Source organism: Felis catus, chromosome A2, assembly GCF_018350175.1.
Source record: "Felis catus isolate Fca126 chromosome A2, F.catus_Fca126_mat1.0, whole genome shotgun sequence".
NCBI lineage: Eukaryota > Metazoa > Chordata > Mammalia > Carnivora > Felidae > Felis > Felis catus.
The window spans coordinates 70,688,431-70,712,924 of NC_058369.1; the positions used below are offsets into that span (position 1 = coordinate 70,688,431).

At 38.9% G+C, this 24,494-nt stretch overlaps 1 protein-coding gene across 9 annotated transcripts in view; it reads right to left on the reverse strand.

The window, feature by feature from the left end:
• Positions 1-5,505: 5,505 nt before the first annotated feature.
• Positions 5,506-24,494, reverse strand: part of BLVRA (biliverdin reductase A) — a 51,350-nt gene continuing 32,361 nt past the window's right edge. For all 9 annotated transcript variants that reach the window (XM_023250189.2, XM_023250191.2, XM_045052175.1 and 6 more), the window contains 3 exons: positions 12,467-12,574; positions 10,158-10,329; positions 5,506-5,871 (listed from right to left, as the gene is read on the reverse strand). In XM_023250189.2, coding sequence (XP_023105957.1) covers positions 5,613-5,871; positions 10,158-10,329; positions 12,467-12,574 — 539 coding nt within the window. In that variant the 3' untranslated portion in view covers positions 5,506-5,612. The remainder of the gene's footprint in view (positions 5,872-10,157; positions 10,330-12,466; positions 12,575-24,494) is intronic.

Sequence of the window (24,494 nt, forward strand, 5' to 3'; positions counted from 1 at the left end):
CTGGTCTATGATCTGCCTTCTCCCTGCCTGTCCCCTTCCAGGATCCTACAGGCACATTTTCCACCTTTTTAATGTTTCTAACGGACAAACACAATTTTGTCTCCTATTCTCTGCACCAGCAATATCTTCTCCCTGACACACTGCAGACATGTGCAGTGTGGATTCCTTTTGTCATTCTGGCTTCAGTAAATGTCACCTCAGTGCAGCCTTTCATATACTCCAGTGACTCCCCAACCTGTCCTCACATCACACTCATTCTTTTCACAATTATATTTCTGGCTTTTTTTTTTTTCCCACATGTCTTTCATACTTTTGTTCATCTCCCCCTCCAAAATGTGAATACCTGGCAGGCAGGGACCACTTTGTCATTGTAAGCCTTGCACTTAGGCCCACCAGATCCCCAAGCACAAGATGAGTGCTTGGGACAGTTACTGAACGAAGAAATAGAGAGACCATGGAACACTCCATCTAGATTTTGACCAGCTTAATCTGTGGAGATAGCTGCTAGTAATGGGAGATTCCTGTTGTTTCCAGAATGACCTCTGAATGACCTTTCCCTGGTCCAGTTTCTCCAGCAAAACTCAGTGGACACCACTGACACTGGAGGCTGCCTGTTCCCTGATGTCCAGCACTAGCACTGGAGCCACAGGCATGAAGATCCCCAAACAAAATCAGCACTTTTATGTGACTGAGAGGAAGGTAGTGGCCCTTTAAGGTCCCAGGATAAAGCTCAGGACCTACAGACTCCAGGACTGTGCAAGGGAACTCAGGCTTCAGCCATTCCCCTTACTCTGTCCATCCCCAGTATATAGTCTTTGCTCATGGGCATCCTCAGGTTGCCAGGACAATGACTCCTTTGATTCCAAATGAAGACTCTGGGTGTCCAACAAGGACTGATATTGTGCTTGGACTCTAGACTCAGTGTACAGTGCTCTGACATGTCCTTCCCTATCCCAAGTCCTCAACAAACCAATTCCCGAAGCCTCTAGGCGCTCAAAGACTTCCAACAAATGTAGAGCATTTCTACAGTATCTCAGAACACAGTGAGTCACTGATAGAGAGCCAAGGCCAATTGAGCATTTATGATTATATGCAACTCTGGAGAAACCCACTGGTAACATAACTCTCTATGGAAAAACATTGAAGCCTCTTCTTCTGTAGCTGTTGTCTAAGCAAAGGGGAATTATTCATAATTCCAGGTTCCCACAGAATTGGACTGCTGTACCCTAGTCCTTTCCTCAGAGAGACCTGAGCTCCCACCTAGAACAGGGACTGGCAAATGTTTTCTCTAAGGGGCCAGACTATAAATATTTTAGGCTTTGTGGGCCATACGGTCTCTGTCACAACTACTCAACTCTGCCTTTGTAGCATGATAGCATTAATACACAATACATAAATAAATGAGCATGCTGTGTTACCCATAAAACTACACAAATAGGGACTGGGCCACAGGACCTAGCATGTAGGCTGCACTTTGCATTGACTTAGGTAAAGGAACTCAGCCATGCAGCTTAAATTCTGAGCCTCATGTGTTAAAAAAAAAAGATGAAGGAAAAGTGCTTACTGCATATGGCCTTTTATAGGAATTATAAAAAGTAAATGGAATAAGGTATGTAAGCCTCTTAGCATCAGGCCCGGATATTGCTTGTTTAATAAATAGTAATATACTTTTTTGAAGTCAGTAAAAGAGACTCTCCAGTATTAGTAGCCCATTCTCATTTCACAACTTAAAAAAAAAAAAGGTAGGTTTAGAAAAGCGAAATGGAATTAACAAGAGGGAATTTAAGGTGCCCACACCTGTAACATCCAGGGGTATTGCTGGCCTCAGGCATAGCTGGACATAAGGGTTTTGCATGTGCTATTCCTTCCACCTGAAATGTTCTCCACATCCTTGTCTGCCTACACCTGCCAGAAGTCTTTCTCAACGTTCAGATTTCAATGCATTCTTTAGGGAAGGTTTTCCTAAATTCTTGACTAGAAAAACTCTCCCTAGAACAAGATTTTAAAATCCTCCTTTTGGGGCGCCTGGGTGGCGCAGTCGGTTAAGCGTCCGAGTTCAGCCAGGTCACGATCTCGCGGTCCGTGAGTTCGAGCCCGCATCGGGCTCTGGGCTGATGGCTCAGAGCCTGGAGCCTGTTTCCGATTCTGTGTCTCCCTCTCTCTCTGCCCCTCCCCCATTCATGCTCTGTCTCTCTCTGTCCCCAAAATAAATAAAAACGTTGAAAAGAAAGAAAAAATAAATAAATAAAATCCTCCTTTAGCATTCTTCATAGCTGTGCTTTAACATTGTGAGTAACACTTTTCTTCCTTACTAGTCCACAAGCTCCAAGAAACTGTGATATGCACAGGAATCACCATGCAATCTAAAATGCAGATTCTGGTTCAGTAGGTCTAAGGTGGGCCTCAGAATTTGCATTTCTAACAAGTTTTTAGGCCATGCCAAAGCCAAGGCTACTGGTCAGCACACATTTTGAGTATCAAAGGCTTCATTATCCTAGACCTCTTAATTACCTTCTTTTCCATTAAATCCTATTAATTGCTTTTGCAGAGAGGAATGTCTATTTTTTTCCCCTTCAACCCATCAACCTAGGTTCCCAAAGCTTCTCCTTTTATTACAGTCAATCCCCCTCCGTCTCCAACACTACCACTACTTATGGACTGGCTTAGCAAGGAATTTCCCAAACAGAAGCCCTCTCTTGAGGAACCGTAGAGCCATTGACTAAAATGTCTCCTCCCCACCCTCTTTTTTTTTCCACTTGATTCCTTCAGGCAGTAAACCCTAAGGAGAGAATCTATTGTTGGGATTTAAGGTGCCAGCAAGGTGCATTCCTTTTTCTCCTTCCCAATTCTGGGGACCAATTCAGCTATAAACATAGGAGAGAGACTAAGTTTTTTAAAAAAGTACCAGTTTTATTATGACAAAGATTGGGAAATGTAGCTGGGATCCAAAGCCAAATAGGTTTGCTACTCTGCTCTTAGAGTAACTTTCTTTCAAAGCTTCAAGCCACCCCACTACAGAGGAAGAGCCTACCCCTGTCACCTACCACATGGACAAATGGAGAATTCAGGTGCACCTAGAGGGAGGTTGGGCTTTGCTGCTTAGTTTCTTTTTCAGCTTTATCACTAAAGGCAGGTTGCTCCTACCACAGAAGTGGGTGAGGAGCAGAGAGGGATCAAGGGCACTACTATGTTACTTTTCTTCCAGAAGACCCTCTAACATAAAACATTAGTACAGTGGGATAAAGGGCTTTTTTCTTCTAGTTGGACTAAAAGCCTAATTTGTTCTGAAATCTCAGACCTCAAATCCCTCTTTTCTCACTAAGCCTTCCATGAAAGTCAAGGGAAAAAACAAAGGTCACCATATTTTGGGTAAACAAATGGCAGGGGATACTTGTGGCTTAACTTCAGTGAAGCTCTGGAAGACAGTGATAGATTGGGGGTGGGGGTGGGGGTGGGGTTTCAGAGGAAGGAGTATTTGGGAAATGCTGCAGTAGGCTGGGGCCAGAATGGCTCCAGTAGCCCCAAAGGATGATGAGGGCAGTTGTAAATAGCAGAGGAAGAAGGACTCCTGCTCCATCTCTCCAGATTCTATTTTCTCCCATCTTTTCCTTCTCCTTCTGCAATTCTTACCAATTAGTAAAACTAATGGATGTTTTCATTTTAATCTCTTGACCACACACAAAACAAGCTTAAGATGAGTAGCCATCAATTAGTAATCACATAACCCATGACAAAGACTTTGACCAAACTTTTAGTCAGGCTCCTCTGAACCCTCTTCTCAAACTAGGCCTCAAACTTTGGATTTCCACGTCTGTCTTTGCATCACCCAATTTAGCAAAACTCTTAAGTCAGTTCCATGAGAATCCCTACCCTCAATATCTGATCAAATCCCTTGTCCCCCACCCCTGGTATTTGAGTACACTGGCCTGCCTTCAGCAAGAACCTTATCAAGTTGGTTTAGACAGAATTCCCTCCCCATGTTTCCTCTTAGTAATTTTCCATCCACTGAAAATACAATTTGGAATTGAGCCTGGTTCTATACTGAGATCTGTTTTCATCTATCACAAGTCTTAATTAAATAAAACCAGTTTATACCACTTTACTATCCAGCTCTGGTTTTGACACCCACCCCCACCTCTAATACCAAATATGGCCAATATTTTTGAAATAGCAGAGTTATCAGGCCCAAATGGGAGACGCCATTGAACTACATTCTAATCACATATTTGCCTCATGCTAGATGCTGTACAACACACAAAAATAGATACAATATTTCCTGGCCACAAAGGATATTTGATGTGAATAATAAAACAAGAGAACTAACTGACCAATATTTATTAAACTGTTTTACATGGCAAATAAAAGAACAACCTTAAGGAGTTTTGGTTTCTACCTTGAGGTATATGGTGACAGAATCATGGAAATCGAGGTAGAAAATAGAGTGCTGACACCAATGACTTCCCAGCTCCTAAACCTCACAATGGGAAGGTAGTAGGCAAAAAGCAAGAGGGAGACATTCACAAAGGCAAGAAATCTAACACAAGCTTCAAAGAAAATGCAACAGGACAACCAATGAAATGAAAGGGAAGATTCCTGGGAATCAGCTCTGCCTCAAGTCAGCTGTGTCTCAACAGAAGCAGTGAGTCTAGATAAGCCAAGGGCTGCAAGTATGAACACATTTGTTGGCTCTTGACGGGATGCCTCCTCCTTGGTCTCAAGTCTCATTTCCTCCTGGAAGTTTTCATTTCTAAACTAGAAAACTGACCATGCCACTCCCCTGTTAAATAAGAGCCTTCAGTGCCTAAGAAATAAGACCCTAGCTCCTTGATCTGGCTTATAGGGACCCCACAGATTTAATCTCTGGGACTCCCTCCTCCAGACACAATGCTCTAGCAACACTGTTCCCAGGGTACTCACCAGCTTGTTTCTCACTTCCTTCTCTTTGGTCGCGTCAGCACTCTGCCAAGAAAAGCCCTCCTCTCACCTGTACACAACTAACCTAGTTATGAAGATTTGGTTTGTAGGTTTTCCCCAAACCTTTCTCCAGATGACCAGGGGCATAGCTCTTTTACTGGACCTATTACATTACAGTGACCAGTTTGTATGACTGGTTTGCTTTCGACAAGGTTAGCGAGGAAAGCGGCTATGTCTTACTCATTTTTAGAATCCTTAGCACCTAGCATACTCGCCCAGTGACAGTTTGTTGGGTGAAACATAACTCCTTAAAGCAGGGAAGAGGCTATTTTTGCAGTGGTTCAGTGCATGAGTAAGATTTAAAGGCTGGTTCTCGTATTTACTATCTGGGTGACTTCAAATAAAATTTTCCAATACACTAATGAAAACAAACCTGGTAATACCCATCTGATAGGGCTGTTGGGAAGAGTAAATTAAATCAGGCATACGAAGCACTTGGCTCAGCTCTACCAAGGTTAGTTCTCTCATCCCTATTACATGTGTCCCAACTCCCAAATATCACTCCCAACACAGCTCGGGACAGTAAGCAAATCCTGTTTGCCCAAGATATGTTTAATTGTAAGAATAGAGATAGAGGTCAACTCTTCATAAAAAGCAAACTATGGTCCCATCTTAGATGTGCCGCATGTTTCCTTCTCTTACTTCTTTGAGTAGCAGTATTTCTGGATTTCTTCTGCAAGCCACAGGCAGTGCAGGATGCGTTTCTTTTCAGCAGCCAGTTCCTTTTCAGAGAACTGGCCCAAGAGTTTCTGGACAAATATGTTTTGATCTTTCAGGAAAATATTCTTATTGACTCCTACATTTGGCATATTCTCCAGGGACCCAGATTTAAAATGGAAGCTTAAATGTCTGTTTCGTTTTAGACCAGGTCCTTTCTCTTCAATCCATGTGAGCGGACTGCAAAGACAAAAGAATCATAAATGTTAGAGATTACAAGAGAGTGCAGGTGGATGTTTGCTAGCCCGTGAGAACCTGGTAACAGGTCTGCATATTGTACCTATCTTCCCTGAAGCTGCTGCTCAATGTAGTGGCTCAGGAGGCATCTTGACCTCTACCAGCCTCCCAAAGGCCTTGGGTGATTGTTTCCAACTTCAGGGCCAAACAGTCCTTCATTTAATTTTGCCATCAGGCAAGGGAATTCACTCAATGATTTTGTGTGAACATCAGTTTGTTTTTTCTTGTGACTGTCTTATCTATAACTTTTTAAAAAAGTTTTTATTTTAATTCCAGTTACTTAACAGTGTACGATATATTAGTATCAGGCATACAATATAGTGATTAAACACTTCCATACATTATCCGGTGTGTGCATACTGACTGTTGGCACTTTACTGTCAACTGAATAGAGTAGGGCTGAGGATGGGACCTTGTCCACACACGTTCTGGGCTTGGACAACACTTAGCTCCAGACATCCCAACCCAAAACACAAGTTTTAAATTCACAGACCACTCCTCCACTCTTTCTCTCTGCGAGAACTTTCATTTGCAAATATTTGCATTTGTCAACTTGGGCATAGACTACCAACAAAAAGCTTCTTAGGTCTCCCCTTCCACAGGGAGGTGTTTAACCACATCCATATCCCGAGTTTCAGCCTGCATCTGCAAACCCGGTGGAGGTGGTGATTTCTAACTGCTCTCCCCAGGCTCTTAAGGATGAGCAGGCAGGGACCACACTCCTACCAGCTGTCTTTGACAGGAGAGCTGAAATGTGTAACTCTTCTATACATTGACTATCCACATGACATTTGGATTAAAAAAGTATTGTTTATTTTTACAAAGTGTGAAAACTGTTGGTAAGATGGAAAGAACACGGGCTTGAGAATTAAGCTGCACTAGGGTTATTTGGATGACCTTGGGCTCTAAGGCAATGACACCTACGTCATTGGCAGGTGAAGACTGCAACAAGGGAAAGACGAGACCTGATGTGGTTTCTAAGACCTTCCTTTCTTGTGCCTTTCCCATGAAGTTTTGGGGAGAAGGTGTCACAATCTGGGGACAGGAGACAGGCTGCCTAAGTGTGATTCTCACACAACACTTAGTTCTGTGCCTTTAGCAAGTTTCTTAACAGTGCTGAACCTCAGTTTCCCAGGTGATCATAATAATTCCCACTTAGAGAGTTCGCATAAAGATTCTATGAGAAAATCCTTGTTAAAGGGCTAGGCCTGTGCCTGGCACACAGTAAGCACTCAGTAAACAGTCTCTAACACCAGCACTTCCACAACAGGAATTCAAGTAATGATCCCTGTCTGGCTAGTCCTTTTATTGTGACCTCTCAAAATCATGTTTCCCACCACCTCCCCCCCCCCCCCCGCCAGCCTCTTCCCCATTCTCAGTTATGGTTCTGCTCTATTCTACTCTATTGTTTGAAGGTAGCTATAACTTAAAAAATTGTGTCTGGAAACAACTGGCACAGGCTCCTAATGTGCAGTTAACAACCCTAGAAAGACATCTACTTATAGTTGAAAGCTGAAACTCAGGCCTGTAGACTGAGTCAAGTTTTGGGGGAGAGAGAGAAAGAAGCCCACAGATCCCAAGCATTCTTCCCAAGCACAGTCAGAAGCCATAACTGCATTTACAGGATAAGATGGCCTTTCTCTGTCACAGAGGACACTATACTAAGCAGCATGTAAACCAAGCAGGGACTTATTTGCTTTGAAGAGCTACATTTCACCAAGTCGTCTATTCTGGAAGTCATTAAAATGGTAAGATGAGGGGCGCCTGGGTGACGCAGTCGGTTAAGCGTCTGACTTCAGCCAGGTCACGATCTCGCGGTCCGTGAGTTCGAGCCCCGCGTCAGGCTCTGGGCTGATAGCTCGGAGCCTGGAGCCTGTTTCCGATTCTGTGTCTCCCTCTCTCTCTGCCCCTCCCCCGTTCATACTCTGTCTCTCTCTGTCCCCCCAAAAATAAATAAACGTTGAAATAAAAAATTTAAAATGATAAGATGATTCATGTATAAATCAATGATAGCCCATACATAAAAAATTCATATTCAGGTCAGACAGAGTCTAAAAGATAGTAGTTAGATTAGTAAACTAGTAAAACTAAGGTGTTCAATCTATCATTTAAAAATTTTTGATTATGACTCCAATTTTTAAAAATAAATTATTACAAACTCTATCATCAAAAAGTTGGTCTCACTTCTAAAACATTAATCTCCATGGCTAGTTTTGTTTTACTTAACTGAGGTAGGTGACATTAACACTTGTATTAGTTTCAGCTCATGGCTAGTTTTAAAAGCACATGGTACACGCTTTAAAACATTCCAGAATTTGATAACAAAGATGAACATTAATGCTGTTTCTTCACTGCTTTAACGTTGGATACAAATAAATTTGAGACAGGGGCACCTGGGTGGCTCTATCAGTTGAGCATCTGACTCTTGATTTCAGCTCAGGTCATGATCCCAAAGTTGTGGGATTGAACCCCACATCAGGCTCCAGGCAGAGTATGGAGCCTGCTTGGGATCTTCTCTCTCCCTCTGCCCCTCTACCCTGCTCGCACTCTCTATCCCTCTCTCTCAAATAAAATAAATAATATTTTTTTTAAAAAGGGAATAAGGGGCGCCTGGGTGGCGCAGTCGGTTAAGCGTCCGACTTCAGCCAGGTCACGATCTCGCGGTCCGTGAGTTGGAGCCCCGCGTCAGGCTCTGGGCTGATGGCTCGGAGCCTGGAGCCTGTTTCAGATTCTGTGTCTCCCTCTCTCTCTGCCCCTCCCCCGTTCATGCTCTGTCTCTCTCTGTCCCCCCAAAAATAAATAAACGTTGAAAAAAAATTTTTAAAAGGGAATAAAAAGAAATTTGAGATATTCCAAAGGTTCTGATCTACCTAAGAAAATTTCTCATATCCTTCCATAGTACATGGAGTCTTCAAAGTCTGAGGAAATGCCAAACATCAAGGAGGTTTCCTCTGTTTCAATTTCCTAATCAGTGGACATGACTAATAAATATACAGCTTCACCTATGCTATTGTGGTGGTGTGACAGTAAAAGTACAATCTGTGAAGTAGAAAGTATTATATGTAATTAACAACTTATTATAATATGTTGTTTGCCATCTGTCCCAACCTCTCATCTGATGCCTGCCCCGCCTTTGCAATAATGAGTTAGTCTCTGCTTCCCTCACATCTTATTTCCTGTCAAGGACTGAGAAGAGCACATTTTCCTCTGAGAAGCATGACCTGACCTCTCGACATTCCCCTTTTCTGTGCTCCAGAAGCACCCTGAGCTATGTTTAGCTCTGGCTACTGGGGACAGCACCTGTCTGTGGGGATGGTCAGACCATAGCTGCAATTCTTACACTTACAAGGTGAGGGTCCACTAGTGCTATTACTCCAAATGCAGCCCTTGCAGGTTCCGCATGCTTTATCTTCCTTCATCTGTGACCTCTGCCTTTCCCCAGCAAAGAGGAAACTCCTCAAAATGGACAAAGATCAGGCTTCATTCAGGAACCCAAATACTTTTCTCTTTTTGTAAATACCCAATGGTCTGTTTCTTTTACTACCAAGAGCCCCACCAGCTGGAAGCACATTTAGAAACACTCCAAAACACTTGTTATTTTAAATATTTTATAGAGCCCAAGTGCTTTTCAAGGAGAATTATGAATATGCTTTTGCTTTAAAAGACTTGGTATAAAAAATAAAGAATCAGAACACTTTGGGAATCGTATGACAGAATAAGATAAAGCTGAGAAACAGAACCTTAAATTGTAGTCACAATGAGGGATGGCTATTTGGACACGTGATAAGCAAGCAGGATAAAATGTCAATGGCAAGATCTAGGTAGTAGTTGTATGGGTGTTCACTGCAAAATTCTTCCAACTTTACCATATGTCTGAAACATTCATCATAAAATGTTGGAAAAAATTCAGGTCTCAGGGGTAAAGTGGATTTCTGTTACTTCATCTGATCTTGCTCACTTGTGTGGCTTAGGCAACCTGCTCAAATTCCGTAAGCCTCTATGTACTTGGCAAAGGGGATCATGTTCGTCTTATTTACCTTCCAAGGCTGCTGTGAGGATGAATAAGGCCAACATAAGTGAAATCCCAGCACCTACTGTGTCTACAAAAGCAGACAGTCCTTCTGGAGTTGGGGTTGGGGGTCTAGGCCCTCTGGGCTCTGTCTAGATTCACCTTTGTGAACATATGACAATGTCCTCAAGTTTCCTCCTCACAGTTTCTCACAACCTACCGTTTGTTCTCTGTCTCTAAGCACACAGTCATTTTCATATGTTGATCTTCCTTTCGCTCTTCCAAAGTGGCGGATATAAGAGAAAGTTCCCCAAAGAGGGAGACCAGCCAGGTCAGGCGAGAAATGCCACTGAACGCAGGGAAGCCAAACCGCTCTTCTTCCAATGGGCCAGCTGTGGGGAATCACAAATACCATGGGAAGTGGGAAGTAAGGACTGATAGCTGGAGAGCTGAGGGAGCAAGTGGGCAGGTGTGTGGCTAGGTCCTCAAGACAAAGCAACCTTGCCTTACAGCATGATATGCAAGATGACTACTAATATTTAGGTGCCTGAATGAAAACTTCATAAAAGCATTTCTCTTTTTTCTTGTTTACCTGATTCAATTTTCTTAGGAAAATAAAACATTTTATTGGAAACAGCAGTCCATCTAGCCCATAGGATAATAAAAATATTTCAGGCTTCTACTATGCACATGTGGTTTACATATAGTAAACATACACACACATACATACATACCCTCTTCAGTTAGTGATTTAAAGAAGTCTTATAAAAGAAAAAGAATCAAGGTATTTTAGGCCCCCAAGCCTATATTCCTATAAATACCATGTAACTAACAACAGGGTAAATGACAATAGGGTGAAGGCACCATGATAGCTATGAAGAAAACAGCAATACCTATAAACTATGTCAATATAAAAAAACTGATACAGTGTTAAGTGTTTCCTTAGTCTTCATAATCTCCTACACAAAAGTACATTAAAAAAAATATCTGTGTGAGAAATATGTGTGGTTAAGATATTGCTCCCGACTCTCTCCAGCCCCAATTTTAAACATAACCCAAACTTAAAAGGCTACGTAACCTGTTACGTTGTTTATAAACTAATTCCTTACAAATTTGATACTGACTTGAAAAGAATTCATATTATGACTATGTTTTAAAAAAGAGAACAGGGGCGCCTGGGTGGTTCAGTCGGTTGAGCGTCCGACTTCAGCTCAGGTCACGATCTCACGGTCCGTGAGTTCAAGCCCCACGTCGGGCTCTGGGCTGACAGCTCAGAGCCTGGAGCCTGCTTCCGATTCTGTGTCTCCCTCTCTCTGCCCCTCCCCCATTCATGCTCTGTCTCTCTCTGTCTCAAAAATAAATAAATGTTATAAAAAAATTTTTTTTTAAATAAAAAAGAGAACAAGCTATAAATAAAAGCAAAAAAATTTATAAGTTTCATAGACAACATGGTTTGAAGTCACTAGGACCTAAATATCAAAGTTACAAAAGAAAGGTTTCTCCCTCTCAGCTGGTTACTGTCTGCTCTTGGGCTTTTTGGAGAGGACAGCAGCCATCAAATGTTTGAGCCATGAAGTCAGAGGCCTGAGCTCCAATCTGGCTCTGCCACAAAGCTGTTTTTGACAACTTTGTGAAGCTATTCACCTCTCTGAGCTTCCTTTTCTCTGTGTGTATAATGGGGGTATAAATACTCACTTTATAGGATTATCATATATGAATCAACATGAACTAATTAATACATGTCACATACGTGGCACAGTTCCTTGTACAGGTTCATGGTTATTGTTACAACTCTATCATTATTTTAAAAGATGAAGGTGGATTTTAAAAAGAGGTTTCACTGTTATTTTCTGAAAATTCATGAGGAGATAAATGGTTTTACCACTTAGCAATGCCTATGTCAGGGTTTTGCTTCTATAAGGAAAGCCCTCAGGAAAGGTTCCAAATACTCTAGGATATAGTCAGATAAGAAGGCCATCCAAAGAGCAGGAGGCTCCAGGATGCTCATATCCTATTGCTAACGGAGCTCCTCAAATAACGACCAACATAGAGCAAATAATCAAATATAGTGTAGACCAAATATTCTGAGGGCTGCCCATGTCCTTGTAACGTGTTGGAGGAAGAAAGGGGCTATGAATATTGTTTACTCTGCAAAGAGAACAAAAATATTCTCCTCTCCACTGAGTCCATGTTCAACCTCCTGTGGAAAAATAGTCTCCAATTTGTTAAGATTTAATGAGGAAAATTCTATCTAAAAGGTTGGGACAGAAGCATTTGTAAGCTTAAGATTTCTAACATACTTTTACCTAAGGTCCACCAAGCACTTAAATCTCGTTTGAGGAAAGAAAAAAAAAATGGCTATTTTTATTGTTTGTGGAAGCATGGGAAGATTATATTAAATTGGCCTTCAGTCAGACAGTCTTTAGAAAAAATGAATCCAAATTAACATCCTAGAGAACTAGGAAAGAACCTAGTTAGCTTTCTGGCCTCACCAGTTACACATGACCTGTGATCCCACCTCAAACTGACCTGTAAAGAGGAGAGACCCTTTTAGCAGGTCTTTTCCCACCACTTCTTTTTTCAGGAATGCAAACTCCTCCATCAAGAGTTCAACATGCTCCTCATGCAAGACCTTTCCTGTCATGACAAAAATGGGAGTAAAAAAGGCAGTCATCATCAGTCATGTATAGATGTGCATCCCAGAGTCTAGGTCTGTCTTCTACCAGCACAGAAGGACACAGCGACTGCAGAACCACCTGGGGTACCACTATACCCTTACACACCCCACCTGGAGGTGATGTCAGTTCTCAACTTACAACAGAAATGAAAGTCTAAGAAAGCAACATGATATCTACCTGCCCCAAAGGCAAGATGAGATCTGGGAAGTATCTGAGCTGAGTGCTAACTTCTCTTCTAGCCAGAATGGGGCAGTGCAGCATAAAAATCTAAGAAACAAGGAGAAGAAAAGGAATTTTGAGGACTAAAGAGAAGCTAAAATTAGACTCTTTATTTCAAAAACTGGAAGAACCAAGTGACTTTTTCAAATTACCCAGGTTGGAGGGTGGATAGATAATATTCGTAACTAAAATTTTGGATTATAAAAGAAAGCTGTTAAAATTTTTTGCTCTGGTGGCTTTTTCTTATCTAGGTTAGAAGATTCATAAAATACCAGAACTGGTTCCCCTTCTTCAATAGTTCTTTATTTTCAACTAATCCCACATGACTATTTTTTTTTAATATATATTCCTTCCATATTACCAACCTCTCTGAGTACACAAAACAAAACAAAACTCAGGAAAAACTTAAAGTACAAGAAAGCTCTCTTGCTCAAATATGTTTTGTTCAGTATTTCCCTTTTATTTTTATTTATTTATTTTTATATCTCTCTGGCTTTTTTACTACTTGTTACAAGTTTGTGCCCTTAAACATTATGAATCTTACCCCTCACACATCCTATTCCCTGGTGGTAATCACCATTTCACTGGCTATTTTTTTTATAGGTTTGACTTTCTAGATTCCACAAATTAGTGATAATCATACAGTACTTGTCTTTCTCTGACTTATCGCACTTAGCATAATGTGCTCAAGGTTTATCTGTGTTGTTGCAAATGGCAGGATATCCTCCTTTCCCACTGCTGAATAATATTCCAGTTTATATATGTATCACACCTTTTTTTTTTTTTTTTAACATTCATCTGTTGATGGGCATTTGGGTTGCTTCCATGTCTTGGTTATTGTGAATAATGCTACAATGAACATGGGTGTGCAGTTATCCCTTCAATGCACTGATTTCAATTCCTTCAGATATATACCCAGGAGTAGGTTTCTGGATCATCTGACAGTTCTGTTTTTAATTTTTTGAAGACCCGTCATACTGTTTTCCATTTTGGATATGCCAGTTTACATTCCAACCAAGAGTACATCAGAGTTCCTTTTTCCCCACATCCTTATCAACATTTGTTACCTCATTGTTTGAAAATAGCTACCATATCTACTACAAAGCTGTAATCATCAAGACAGCATGGTATTGGCACAAAAACAGACACATAGACCAATGGAATAGAATAGAAACTCCAGAACTAGACCCACAAACGTATGGCCAACTCATCTTTGACAAAGCAGGAAAGAACATCCAATGGAAAAAAGACAACCTCTTTAACAAATGGTGCTGGGAGAACTGGACAGCAACATGCAGAAGGTTGAAACTAGACCACTTTCTCACACCATTCACAAAAATAAACTCAAAATGGATAAAGGACCTAAATGTGAGACAGGAAACCATCAAAACCTTAGAGGAGAAAGCAGGAAAAGACCTCTCTGACCTCAGCATTGCAATCTCTTACTCGACACATCCCCAAAGGCAAGGGAATTAAAAGCAAAAGTGAATTACTGGGACCTTATGAAGATAAAAAGCTTCTACACAGCCAAGGAAACAACCAACAAAACTAAAAGGCAACCAACGGAATGGGAAAAGATATTCGCAAATGACATATCGGACAAAGGGCTAGTATCCAAAATCTATAAAGAGCTCACCAAACTCCACACCCGAAAAACAAATAACCCAGTGAAGAAATGGGCAGAAAACATGAATAGACACTTCTCTAAAGAAGACATCCGGATGGCCAACAGGCACATGAAAAGATGTTCAGCGTCGCTCCTAATCAGGGAAATACAAATCAAAACCACACTCAGGTATCACCTCACGCCAGTCAGAGTGGCCAAAATGAACAAATCAGGAGACTATAGATGCTGGAGAGGATGTGGAGAAACGGGAACCCTCTTGCACTGTTGGCGGGAATGCAAATTGGTGCAGCCGCTCTGGAAAGCAGTGTGGAGGTTCCTCAGAAAATTAAAAATAGACCTACCCTATGACCCAGCAATAGCACTGCTAGGAATTTATCCAAGAGATACAGGAGTCCTGATGCATAGGGCCACTTGTACCCCAATGTTCATAGCAGCACTCTCAACAATAGCCAAATTATGGAAAGAGCCTAAATGTCCACCAACTGATGAATGGATAAAGAAATTGTGGTTTATATACACAATGGAATTCTACGTGGCAATGAGAAAAAATGAAATATGGCCTTTTGTAGCAATGTGGATGGAACTGGAGAGTGTGATGCTAAGTGAAATAAGCCATACAGAGAAAGACAGATACCATATGTTTTCACTCTTATGTGGATCCTGAGAAACTTAACAGGAACCCATGGGGGAGGGGAAGGGGGAAAAAAAAAAGAGGTTAGAGTGGGAGAGAGCCAAAGCATAAGAGACTGTTAAAAACTGAGAGCAAACTGAGGGTTGATGGGGGGTGGGAGGGAGGAGAGGGTGGGTGATGGGTATTGAGGAGGGCACCTTTTGGGATGAGCACTGGGTGTTGTATGGAAACCAATTTGTCAATAAATTTCATATTAAAAAAAATAAAAAATAAATAAATAAAAGAGGGAAAAAAATGAAAATAGCTACCATAATAGGTGTGAGGTGATATCTCATTGTGGTTTTGGTATGCCTGATGATTAGTGACTGTGAACTCCTCTTCATACATCTGTTGACATACCTGTTTGTATATCTTCTTTGGAAATGTGTCTCTTAAATTCCTCTGCCAATTTTCTAATTGGATTGTTTGCTTTTCCCCTATTAGATGTGTGAGTTCTTTATATTTTAGATATTAACCCCTTATGACATATATAGTTTGCAAATATTTTTTCCCATTCTATAGGTTGCCATTTCAGTTTACTGAATATTTCCTTTACTGTGTAGAAGCTCTTTAGTTTGATGTGTTTATGATTATTTTAGCTTTCTTTGCCTGTGAAGTTGGTGTCTTATCCAAGCTAACACTGCTAAAAACAAAGTCAAGGATTTTCCCCCTATGTTTTCTTTTAGGAGTTTTACAGTGTCAGATAAGTCTCTTTTTCTTATGATTTCATATGTCTCTGATACATTTCAAGACAATTTCTGTGACTGATGTAAGACAGGAGTCCAGTTTCATTCTTTTACATGTGCATATCCAGTTTTCCTAACACCACTGATTGAAGAGACTACCATTTTCCCACTGTATGTTCTTGGTGCCCTTGTCAAATATTAGTTAACCACATATGCATGGGTTTATGTTTGAGCTCTCTATACTGTTCCACTGGTCTACGTGCCTGATTTTATGCCAGTGCCACACTGTTTTGATTCCTATACCTTGGTATCATAAATTGTAATTTAGGAAGTGTGATGCTTCCAGATTTATTCTTCATTCTCAAGATTGTTTTTGGTATTGAGGGTCTCTTATGGTTCCACACAAATTTCAAAATGGTTTTACTATTTCTGTAAAAATAATGCCATTGGAATTTTGCTAGGGATTGCACTGGATCCATAAATTGCTTTACAAAGTATGAACTTTAAAAATATCTATCCTTCCAATCCAAGAACATGAGGTACCTTTCCAATTAGTTGTGTCTTCTTCAATCTGTTTTTAAAAATTTTTTATTTAAATTTCAGTTAGTTAACATACAGTGTATTGTTAGTTTCATTATACTGTATGTTTCAGGTGTACAATTTAGTAATTCAACACTTAACATATAACACATGGTGCTCAATTACAAGTATACTCCTTAATCCTCAATACCTATTTAACCCATTCCCACCCCCACCCCCCACTTCTCCTCTGGTAACCATGTGTTTGTTCTCTATAGCTAAAAGTGTGTGTTTGGTTTACCTCCCTTTCTCTTTTTTTCCCCTATGATCATTTGTTTTGTTTCTTAAATTCCACATATGAATGGAATTATATGGTATTTGTCTTTTTCTGACTGACTTATTTCACTTAGCATAAACCTCTCTAGCTCCATCCACGTCCTTTTTTGCAAGATTTCATTCTTTTTATGGCTGAGTAATATTCCATTGTATATAAATATACCACATTTTCTTTATCCATTCATCAGTCAAAGAACCTTTGGGTCATTTCCATAATTTGGGTATTGTAGATGCTGCTGCTATAAACATTCGGGGTACATGTATCCCTCTGAATTCGTATTTTTGTATTCTTGGGGTAAATATCTATTAGTGCAATTGCTGGATCTTCATTAATCCCTTTCATCAATATCTTACAGTTTTCAGTGTACATGCTTTCACCTCCTTGGTTAAATTTATTCCTAAGTATTTTATTGTTTTTAATGGTACTACAAATGGGATTGCTTTCTTATTTCTCTTTCAGATAATTTGTTAGTATATAGAATCACAAATGATTTCTGCACGCTAATTTTGTATCTGCAACTTTACTTACTTATTAGTTCGAACAGTTTTTTGGTGGAGTCTTTAGGGTATTCTGCATATAAGAGCATGTCATCTGCAGAGACAATTTTACTTTTTCTTTCTGATTTGGATGCCTTTTATTTCTCTTTCTTGCCTACTTGCTCTATGACTTCCAGTACTACATTAAACAGAACACAGTGGTAAGAGTGGGCATCCTTGTCTTGTTCCTGATCTTGGAGGAAAAGCTTTCAGTGTTTCACCACGAAGTATGAGGTTAGCTGTGGGCTTTTCAATATTTTATTATACTGAGAAACATCCCATCTAAACCTAATTTGTTCAGATTTTTTTTTATCATAAAAGAATTGCCAAATACTTTTTCTGCACCTATGGAGATGATGATATATTTATCCTTCATTATGTTAATGATTTACATACCCTGAATGATGCTTGCATCCCAGGGAGGAAAATCATTAAATCCTCGTGTATGATCCTGTTAATGTGTTCTAGAATTTGGCACTAGTATTTTGGTGAAGATTCTGCATCTATGTCCATTATGGATATTGACCTGTAATTTTCTTTTCTCTTAATGTTATTATATTTTGGTAATGCTGGCCTTGTAAAATGAGTTCGAAAGTGTTCTTTCCTCTTCAATTTTCTGTAAGAGTTTGAGAAGGATTGGTAACAATTCTTTACATGTTTGGTAGAATTCACCTGAGAAGCCATCTCATCCCGGACACTTATATGTTGGGATTTATTATTATTTATTATTGTCATCATCATCATCTAATCCCTTCCTCATTGTTGGTCTGTTCCATTTTTCTATTACTTCATGATTAAATCTTGGTAAATTACATTTCTATGCATCTATCCATTTCTTCTAAGTTATCTAATTTTTTGGCATAAAATTGTTCATAGTAGTCTCTTATGATCCTTTGTATTTCTGCGGTATCAGTTATATTACTCCCTCACTTATTCCAGTCATCTTTTTTTTTCCTGGTAAGTGCAGCTAAAGGTTTGTCAATTTTGTATTTCTATTCAAAAAACCAACTCAGTTTCATTTATCGCTTCCATCATCTTTCTAGTCTCTATTTCATTTATTTCTGCTCTAATCTTTATTATTTTCTTCTGCTTTGTTCATTTTCTACTTCCTTGAAATGTAAAATTAGGTTGTTTGAGATCTTTCTCTTTTCTTAATATAAGTATTTACCGCTATAAATCTTCCTCTTAGAAATGTTTTTGCTAGATGCAATAATTTTTGGTATGTTTGTTTCCATTTTCATTCATCTCAAGATTTTTTTTAAATTTCCCTTTCGATTTCTTCTTTTGACCCACTGTTTTTTCAGAAGTGTGCGGTTTACATATTTAGGAATTTTCCAGCTTTCCTATTATTCACTTTTATACCATATCATGTGGTCAAATACTTGATAAGATTTCACTCTTATTAAATTTGTTAAGAGTTGTTTGTGGCCTAACATATGATCTATCCTGAAGAATGTTCCATGTTCCATTCTTGAGAAGAATGTATATTCTATTGTTGGTGGTTGAAATGCTCTGTATTCTGTACATGTCTATTGGGTCCATTTGGTCTAAGTGTAATTCAAATCCATTATTTCCATATTATATTTCTATGTGGATGATTTATCCATTGTTGAAAGCAGGGTATTGAAATCCTCTATTATTGCATTGCTATCTACTTTTGTCTTCAGATCTATAAACTATTTAATGTATCTAGGTGTTCCAATACTGGATGTCTATATATATATATATATATATATATATATATTTCTTAATGTTTATGTTTATTTTTGAGACAGAGAAAGACACAGCACGAGCTGGGGAGGGGCAGAGAGAGAGGGAGACACAGAGTACAAAGCAGGCTCCAGGCTCTGAGCTGTGAGCACAGAGCCTGACACAGGGGTCAAACTCGTCAAGTGCAAGATCACGACCTGACCCGACGTCTGAAGCTCAACCAACTGAGCCACCCAGGTGCCCCTATTGGATGCCTAAAAATTTACTATTGTTACAACCTCTCAGTGAATTGATCCCTTTATCTTCTTTATCTCTTGCTGCAGCTTTTCACTTAAAGTCTATTTTGTCTAATATCAGTATAGCTACTCCAGCTTCTTTTGGTTTCTATTTGCATAGAATATTTTTCCATCCTTTTAGTTTTGGTCTATGAGTGTTCGTATAGGCACCATATACTTGGATTTTTTTTTTTTTTTTGTAACTCATCGAGCCACCCTATGTCTTTTAGTGGAGAATGTAAGTCATTTACATCATTGATAGGTAACACTTCTGTCTTTTAACCTATGTGCTAGAGTTCACTATTGCAATATTCAGAAAATTAACTATATACTTATATATTTACCTTTAACAGTGAATTTTATACTTCCATATATTTTCATGTTACTAATTCACATCCTTTCAGCTTGAAGAACTCCCTTTAGCATTTCTTATAAGGCAGATCTAATGATGATAAATTACCCCAGCTTTTATTTGCTTGGGAAAGACGTTATCTCTCCTTCATTTCTAAAGTTTGTGATGGATAGTTCTGAAGTATTCTTGGTTGATTGTGTTTTTCTTTGAGCACATGGAAGGCCTGTTGGGCCTTCTGCTGAGAAGTCTGCTGACAGCTGTATCAGGATTCCCTTGTATGTGGTGAGTCTTTTTTCTCTTGCTGCTTTTAGAATTCTTTGATTTTTTTGAGAGCTTGACTACAATGTGATCTCTTTGGATTAAATCATTTTGGGGACACTTGAGCTTCATGTTCCTGGATGACTGCATCTCTCCCTAGTTTTGGCAAGTTTTTAGCCATTATTTCTTCAAATAAGTTTTCCCTGTCTTTTGCTCTCCTTTCTCCTTCTGGGACTCCATAATGTGAATATTGTTTCAATTGACGTTGTCCCATAATTCACATACACTTTCTTTGCTCTTTTTCAATTTAATTTCTTTTTTCCCACTGATTGGATAATATCAAGAGACCTGTCTTCACATTCATAGATTCTTTCTTCTACCTGATTGGGCCTGTTGTTGAAGCTCTCTACTGAATTTTTCATTTCATTCACTTATATGTTTAAGCTCCAAAATGTATTCGTCTTATGATTTCTCATTTTGTTCATACATTGTTTTCCTGAGTTTGTTTATTGTTCTCTTGAATCATGCTGAGCTTCCTTCAAATAGTTATTTAGAATTTTCAGGTAACTTGTAGATTTCCACTTCTTTTGTGTCAGTTATTAGAAAATTATTGTGTTCCTGATAATGTCATGCTTGTTTTTTTTCCTATTTCTGATGGCTTTTGCATTGATGTCTGTGTATTTGAAGCAGTCACCTCAATATCTTTCAGCAATGTTTTGCGGTTTGTCATATATAGTTTTTATTATCATGAGGTAGTTTCCTTCTATTTATTGTTAGTTTGTTGAATGCTTTTATCATTAAAGGGTGTTGAATTTGGTCAAATGCAGTTTTCTGCAACAATTGAGATGATCATGTGGGTTTTGTCCTTCATTCTTTTAATGTGGTGTATCACATTCTTTGTTTTCATATGTTGACCCAATTCTTGCATCCCAGGAATAAATCCCACTTGGTCCTGCTGAATCTAGGCTGCTAACATTCTGATGAGAATTTCTGCATCTGCAGAAACCAGATATACTGGTTTTTACTTTTCTTGTAGTTAACTTTGTCTGGCTTTGGTATCAGGCAATGCTGGCCTCATATAAGTCTGGAAGTGTTCTTTCCTCTTTAATTTTTTGGAAAGTTTTGAGTAGAATTGTTGTTACTTCTATAAATGTTTGGTAGTATTTTCCAGTGAAGCCATCTGATCCTGGGTTTTTCTAGTTAGGAAGTTACTGTTTCAGTCTTCTTACTAGTTATAGGTATGTACAGAATTTATGATTCAGTTGGTATTTTGTCTGTTTTTAGGAACTTATCCACTTACTCTATGTTATCCAGTTGTTGGAGTATACTTGTTCATAGTAGTCTCCTGTAATACATTTATTTCTGTAGCATGTCATAATGTCTCCTTTACACTTCTGAGTTTGTTTATTTGAATCTTTTTTTCCTAGTTAATCTAGCTAAGAGTTTGTCAATTTTTTAAATCTTTTCAAAAGATTTTAGTTTCTTTGAAATTTTCTATTTTCTATTTATTTATTTATTTATTTATTTATTTATTTATTTATTTATTTATTTATTACTATTCTAATCTTTATTGTTTTCCTTTTTTTCTGCTAACTTTTGATTTAGTGCAGTCTTCTAGTTCCTTGAGGTGTAAAGTTACGTTGTTGACTTGAGATCTTCCTTCTTGTTTAATGTGTTTACCACCATAAATGTCCTTCTTTGTACTGTTTTTACTATATCCCATATATTTTGGTATGCTGCATTTTCACTTTCATTTTCTCAAGATATTTTTTTTTTTTTTAATTTTTTTTTTTCAACGTTTATTTATTTTTGGGACAGAGAGAGACAGAGCATGAACGGGGGAGGGGCAGAGAGATAGGGAGACACAGAATGGGAAACAGGCTCCAGGCTCTGAGCCATCAGCCCAGAGCCTGACGCGGGGCTCAAACTCACGGACTGCGAGATCATGACCTGGCTGAAGTCGGACGCCCAACCGACTGCGCCACCCAGGCGCCCCTCTCAAGATATTTCTAATCATTCTTGTGATTTTTCCCTTCACCCATTGGCTAACTAACAGTATACTGTTTAATTTTCATGTATTTGTGGATTTTCCAGTTTTTCTTCTGCTGTTGATTTCTAGTTTCATTCCATTGTGTTCTGAAAAGACACTTAGCATGATTTCAATCTTTTTAAACTTGTTAAGACTTATTGTGGCCTACATATAGTCTATCCTGGAGAACAATCTATGTGTGCTTGAGAAGAATGTGTATTCTGCTATTATTGGATGAAGTATTCTCTATATGTCTGTTCAATTGGTGTTGTCCAAGTCCTCTGTTTCATATATTGACCTTCTGGCTGGTTTTCCTATCCATTACTCAAAGTGGAGTACTGAAGTCTCCTACTATTATTGTGTCACTTCAACAATGTTTGCTTCATACATTTGGGAGCTCTAATGTTAGGTGAACTGACCCTTTTATCATTATATAATGTCCTTCTTCATCTCTTATGACACTTTTTGATTTAAAGCCTATTTTGTTTGATAAATTTATGTCTTCTTGCTCTTTTGGTTACTATTTACATGGAATATCTTTTTCCATCCTTTTAGTGCATATGTGTCTTTAGATCTGAAGTCTCTTGTAGACAGTATACAGTTGGACGTTGTTTTTGTTTTGTTTTAATCCACTGAGCCAATCTAAGTCTTTTGATTAAGGAGTTTCACCATTTACATTTGAAGTAATCACTGACAGAAAAAAAAACTTCTGCTGCCATTTTGTTAACTGTTGTCTATAAATTCTTGCAGTATTTTGTCCTTCTTTTCCTCTCTTACTGCCTTCTTTTGTGTTTTGTTGATTTTTTTTTTTTTTGGTGACATGTTTTGATTCCTTTCTCATTTCCTTTTGCACATCTCATGTGGTTACTGTGGGAATTAAATAAAGCTTCTAATTATAGTAATCTAACTTAAACTAATAAAAACTTCAACTGCATACAAAAACTTTATTCCTTTACATTTCCAACCTCCCACTTTATTTTACTCATATCACAAATTATATTTATATTGTATATCCATTAACATATATTTATAGTTATTTCTTATGCTCTGTCTTTCCAATTTCACACTAGAATTAAAAATGATTGGGGTGCCTGGGTAGCTGAGTCAGTTAAATGTCCAACTTCGGCCCAGGTCATAATCTCATGGTCCATGAGTTTGAGCCGCACACAGGCTCTGTGCTGACTGCTCACAGTCTGGAACCTGCTTCGGATTCTGTGTCTCCCTCTCTCTCTGCCCCTCCCCTGCTCATGCTCTTGCTCTCTCTCTCAAAAATAAACATTAAAAAAATTGTTTGATGATTTATGAACCAACAAAATACTACAGGATTCTATATTTCTTTTTATGTTTCCCTTTAGAGTACTTTTTATTTTCATATGATTAATTGCTGTTTAAAATCCTTTTGCTTCAGTTTAAATGACTCCCTTTAGCATTGTTTGTAGAATAAGTCTAGTAGTGATTAATTCCCTCAGTTGCTGTTTTTCCAGGAAAGTCTTAATTTCACCTTCATTTCTGAAGAACAGTCTTGATGAATATAGTACTCTTGATTGGCAGTTGTATTTCTTTCAACAAATTGAATATATCATCCAACTCCCTCTGGCCTACAAGGTTGCTGAGAATTCTGCTGATAAGCTTATTAAGAGCTCCTTGAGAAGTCACTTTTCTCTTGCCTTTTTCAAGATTCTGCCTTTATGGTCTTTACAGTGTGATTATGTGTCTTGGTGTGGATCTCTGGAATTACTCTAGTTGGAGTTCATTAAGTGTCTTCAATTTGTATTCCATTTCCTTCCTCAAATTTGGGAAGTGTTCAGCCATGATTATTCCAAATAAGCTCACTGCTCCCTTCTGGGACTTGTATAATACATATATTGATCTGTTTGATGGTGTACCATAAATCCCTTAAGCTTTCTTCACTTTTCTTCATTCTTTTTCTTTTTGCCCCTTTGACTCAAATTTCAAATGACCCATCTTCAAATGTACCAATTCTTTCACTTGATCAAGTTTGCTGTTGAACCCTTGCACATTTTTCAATTCAGTCATTTTATTCTTCATCTCTAGAATTTTTTTGTTTTTTATAGTTTACAGCTCTTTGTTGATATATTCATTTTGTTCATGCACTGTTTTCCTGATTTTATTCACTTGTCTGTGTCCTCTTTTAGCTATCTTTTAGAGTTACTTTGAATTCTTTATCGGATAATTCGTAGGTCTCTATTTCTTTAGGATTAGTTTTTGGAGATTAATTTTGTTCCTTTAAGAGGCCAATTTTTCCTTGTTTTTTTTTTTAATTTTTTTTTTTCAACGTTTATTTATTTTTTGGGACAGAGAGAGACAGAGCATGAACGGGGGAGGGGCAGAGAGAGAGGGAGACACAGAATCGGAAACAGGCTCCAGGCTCTGAGCCATCAGCCCAGAGCCTGACACGGGACTCGAACTCACGGGCCGCGAGATCGTGACCTGGCTGAAGTCGGACGCTTAACCGACTGCGCCACCCAGGCGCCCTCCTTGTTTCTTTTTATGCCTTGTGATCGTTTGTTGAGATCTGAATATTTGGAAAAACAGCCACTTCTCCCAGTCTTTACAGACTGACTTTTTATAAGGAAAGACCTTCTCCAGACAGGCTAGCAATTCTCAAATCTTTCCTGGGGATGTATCTTCTCTGGGATT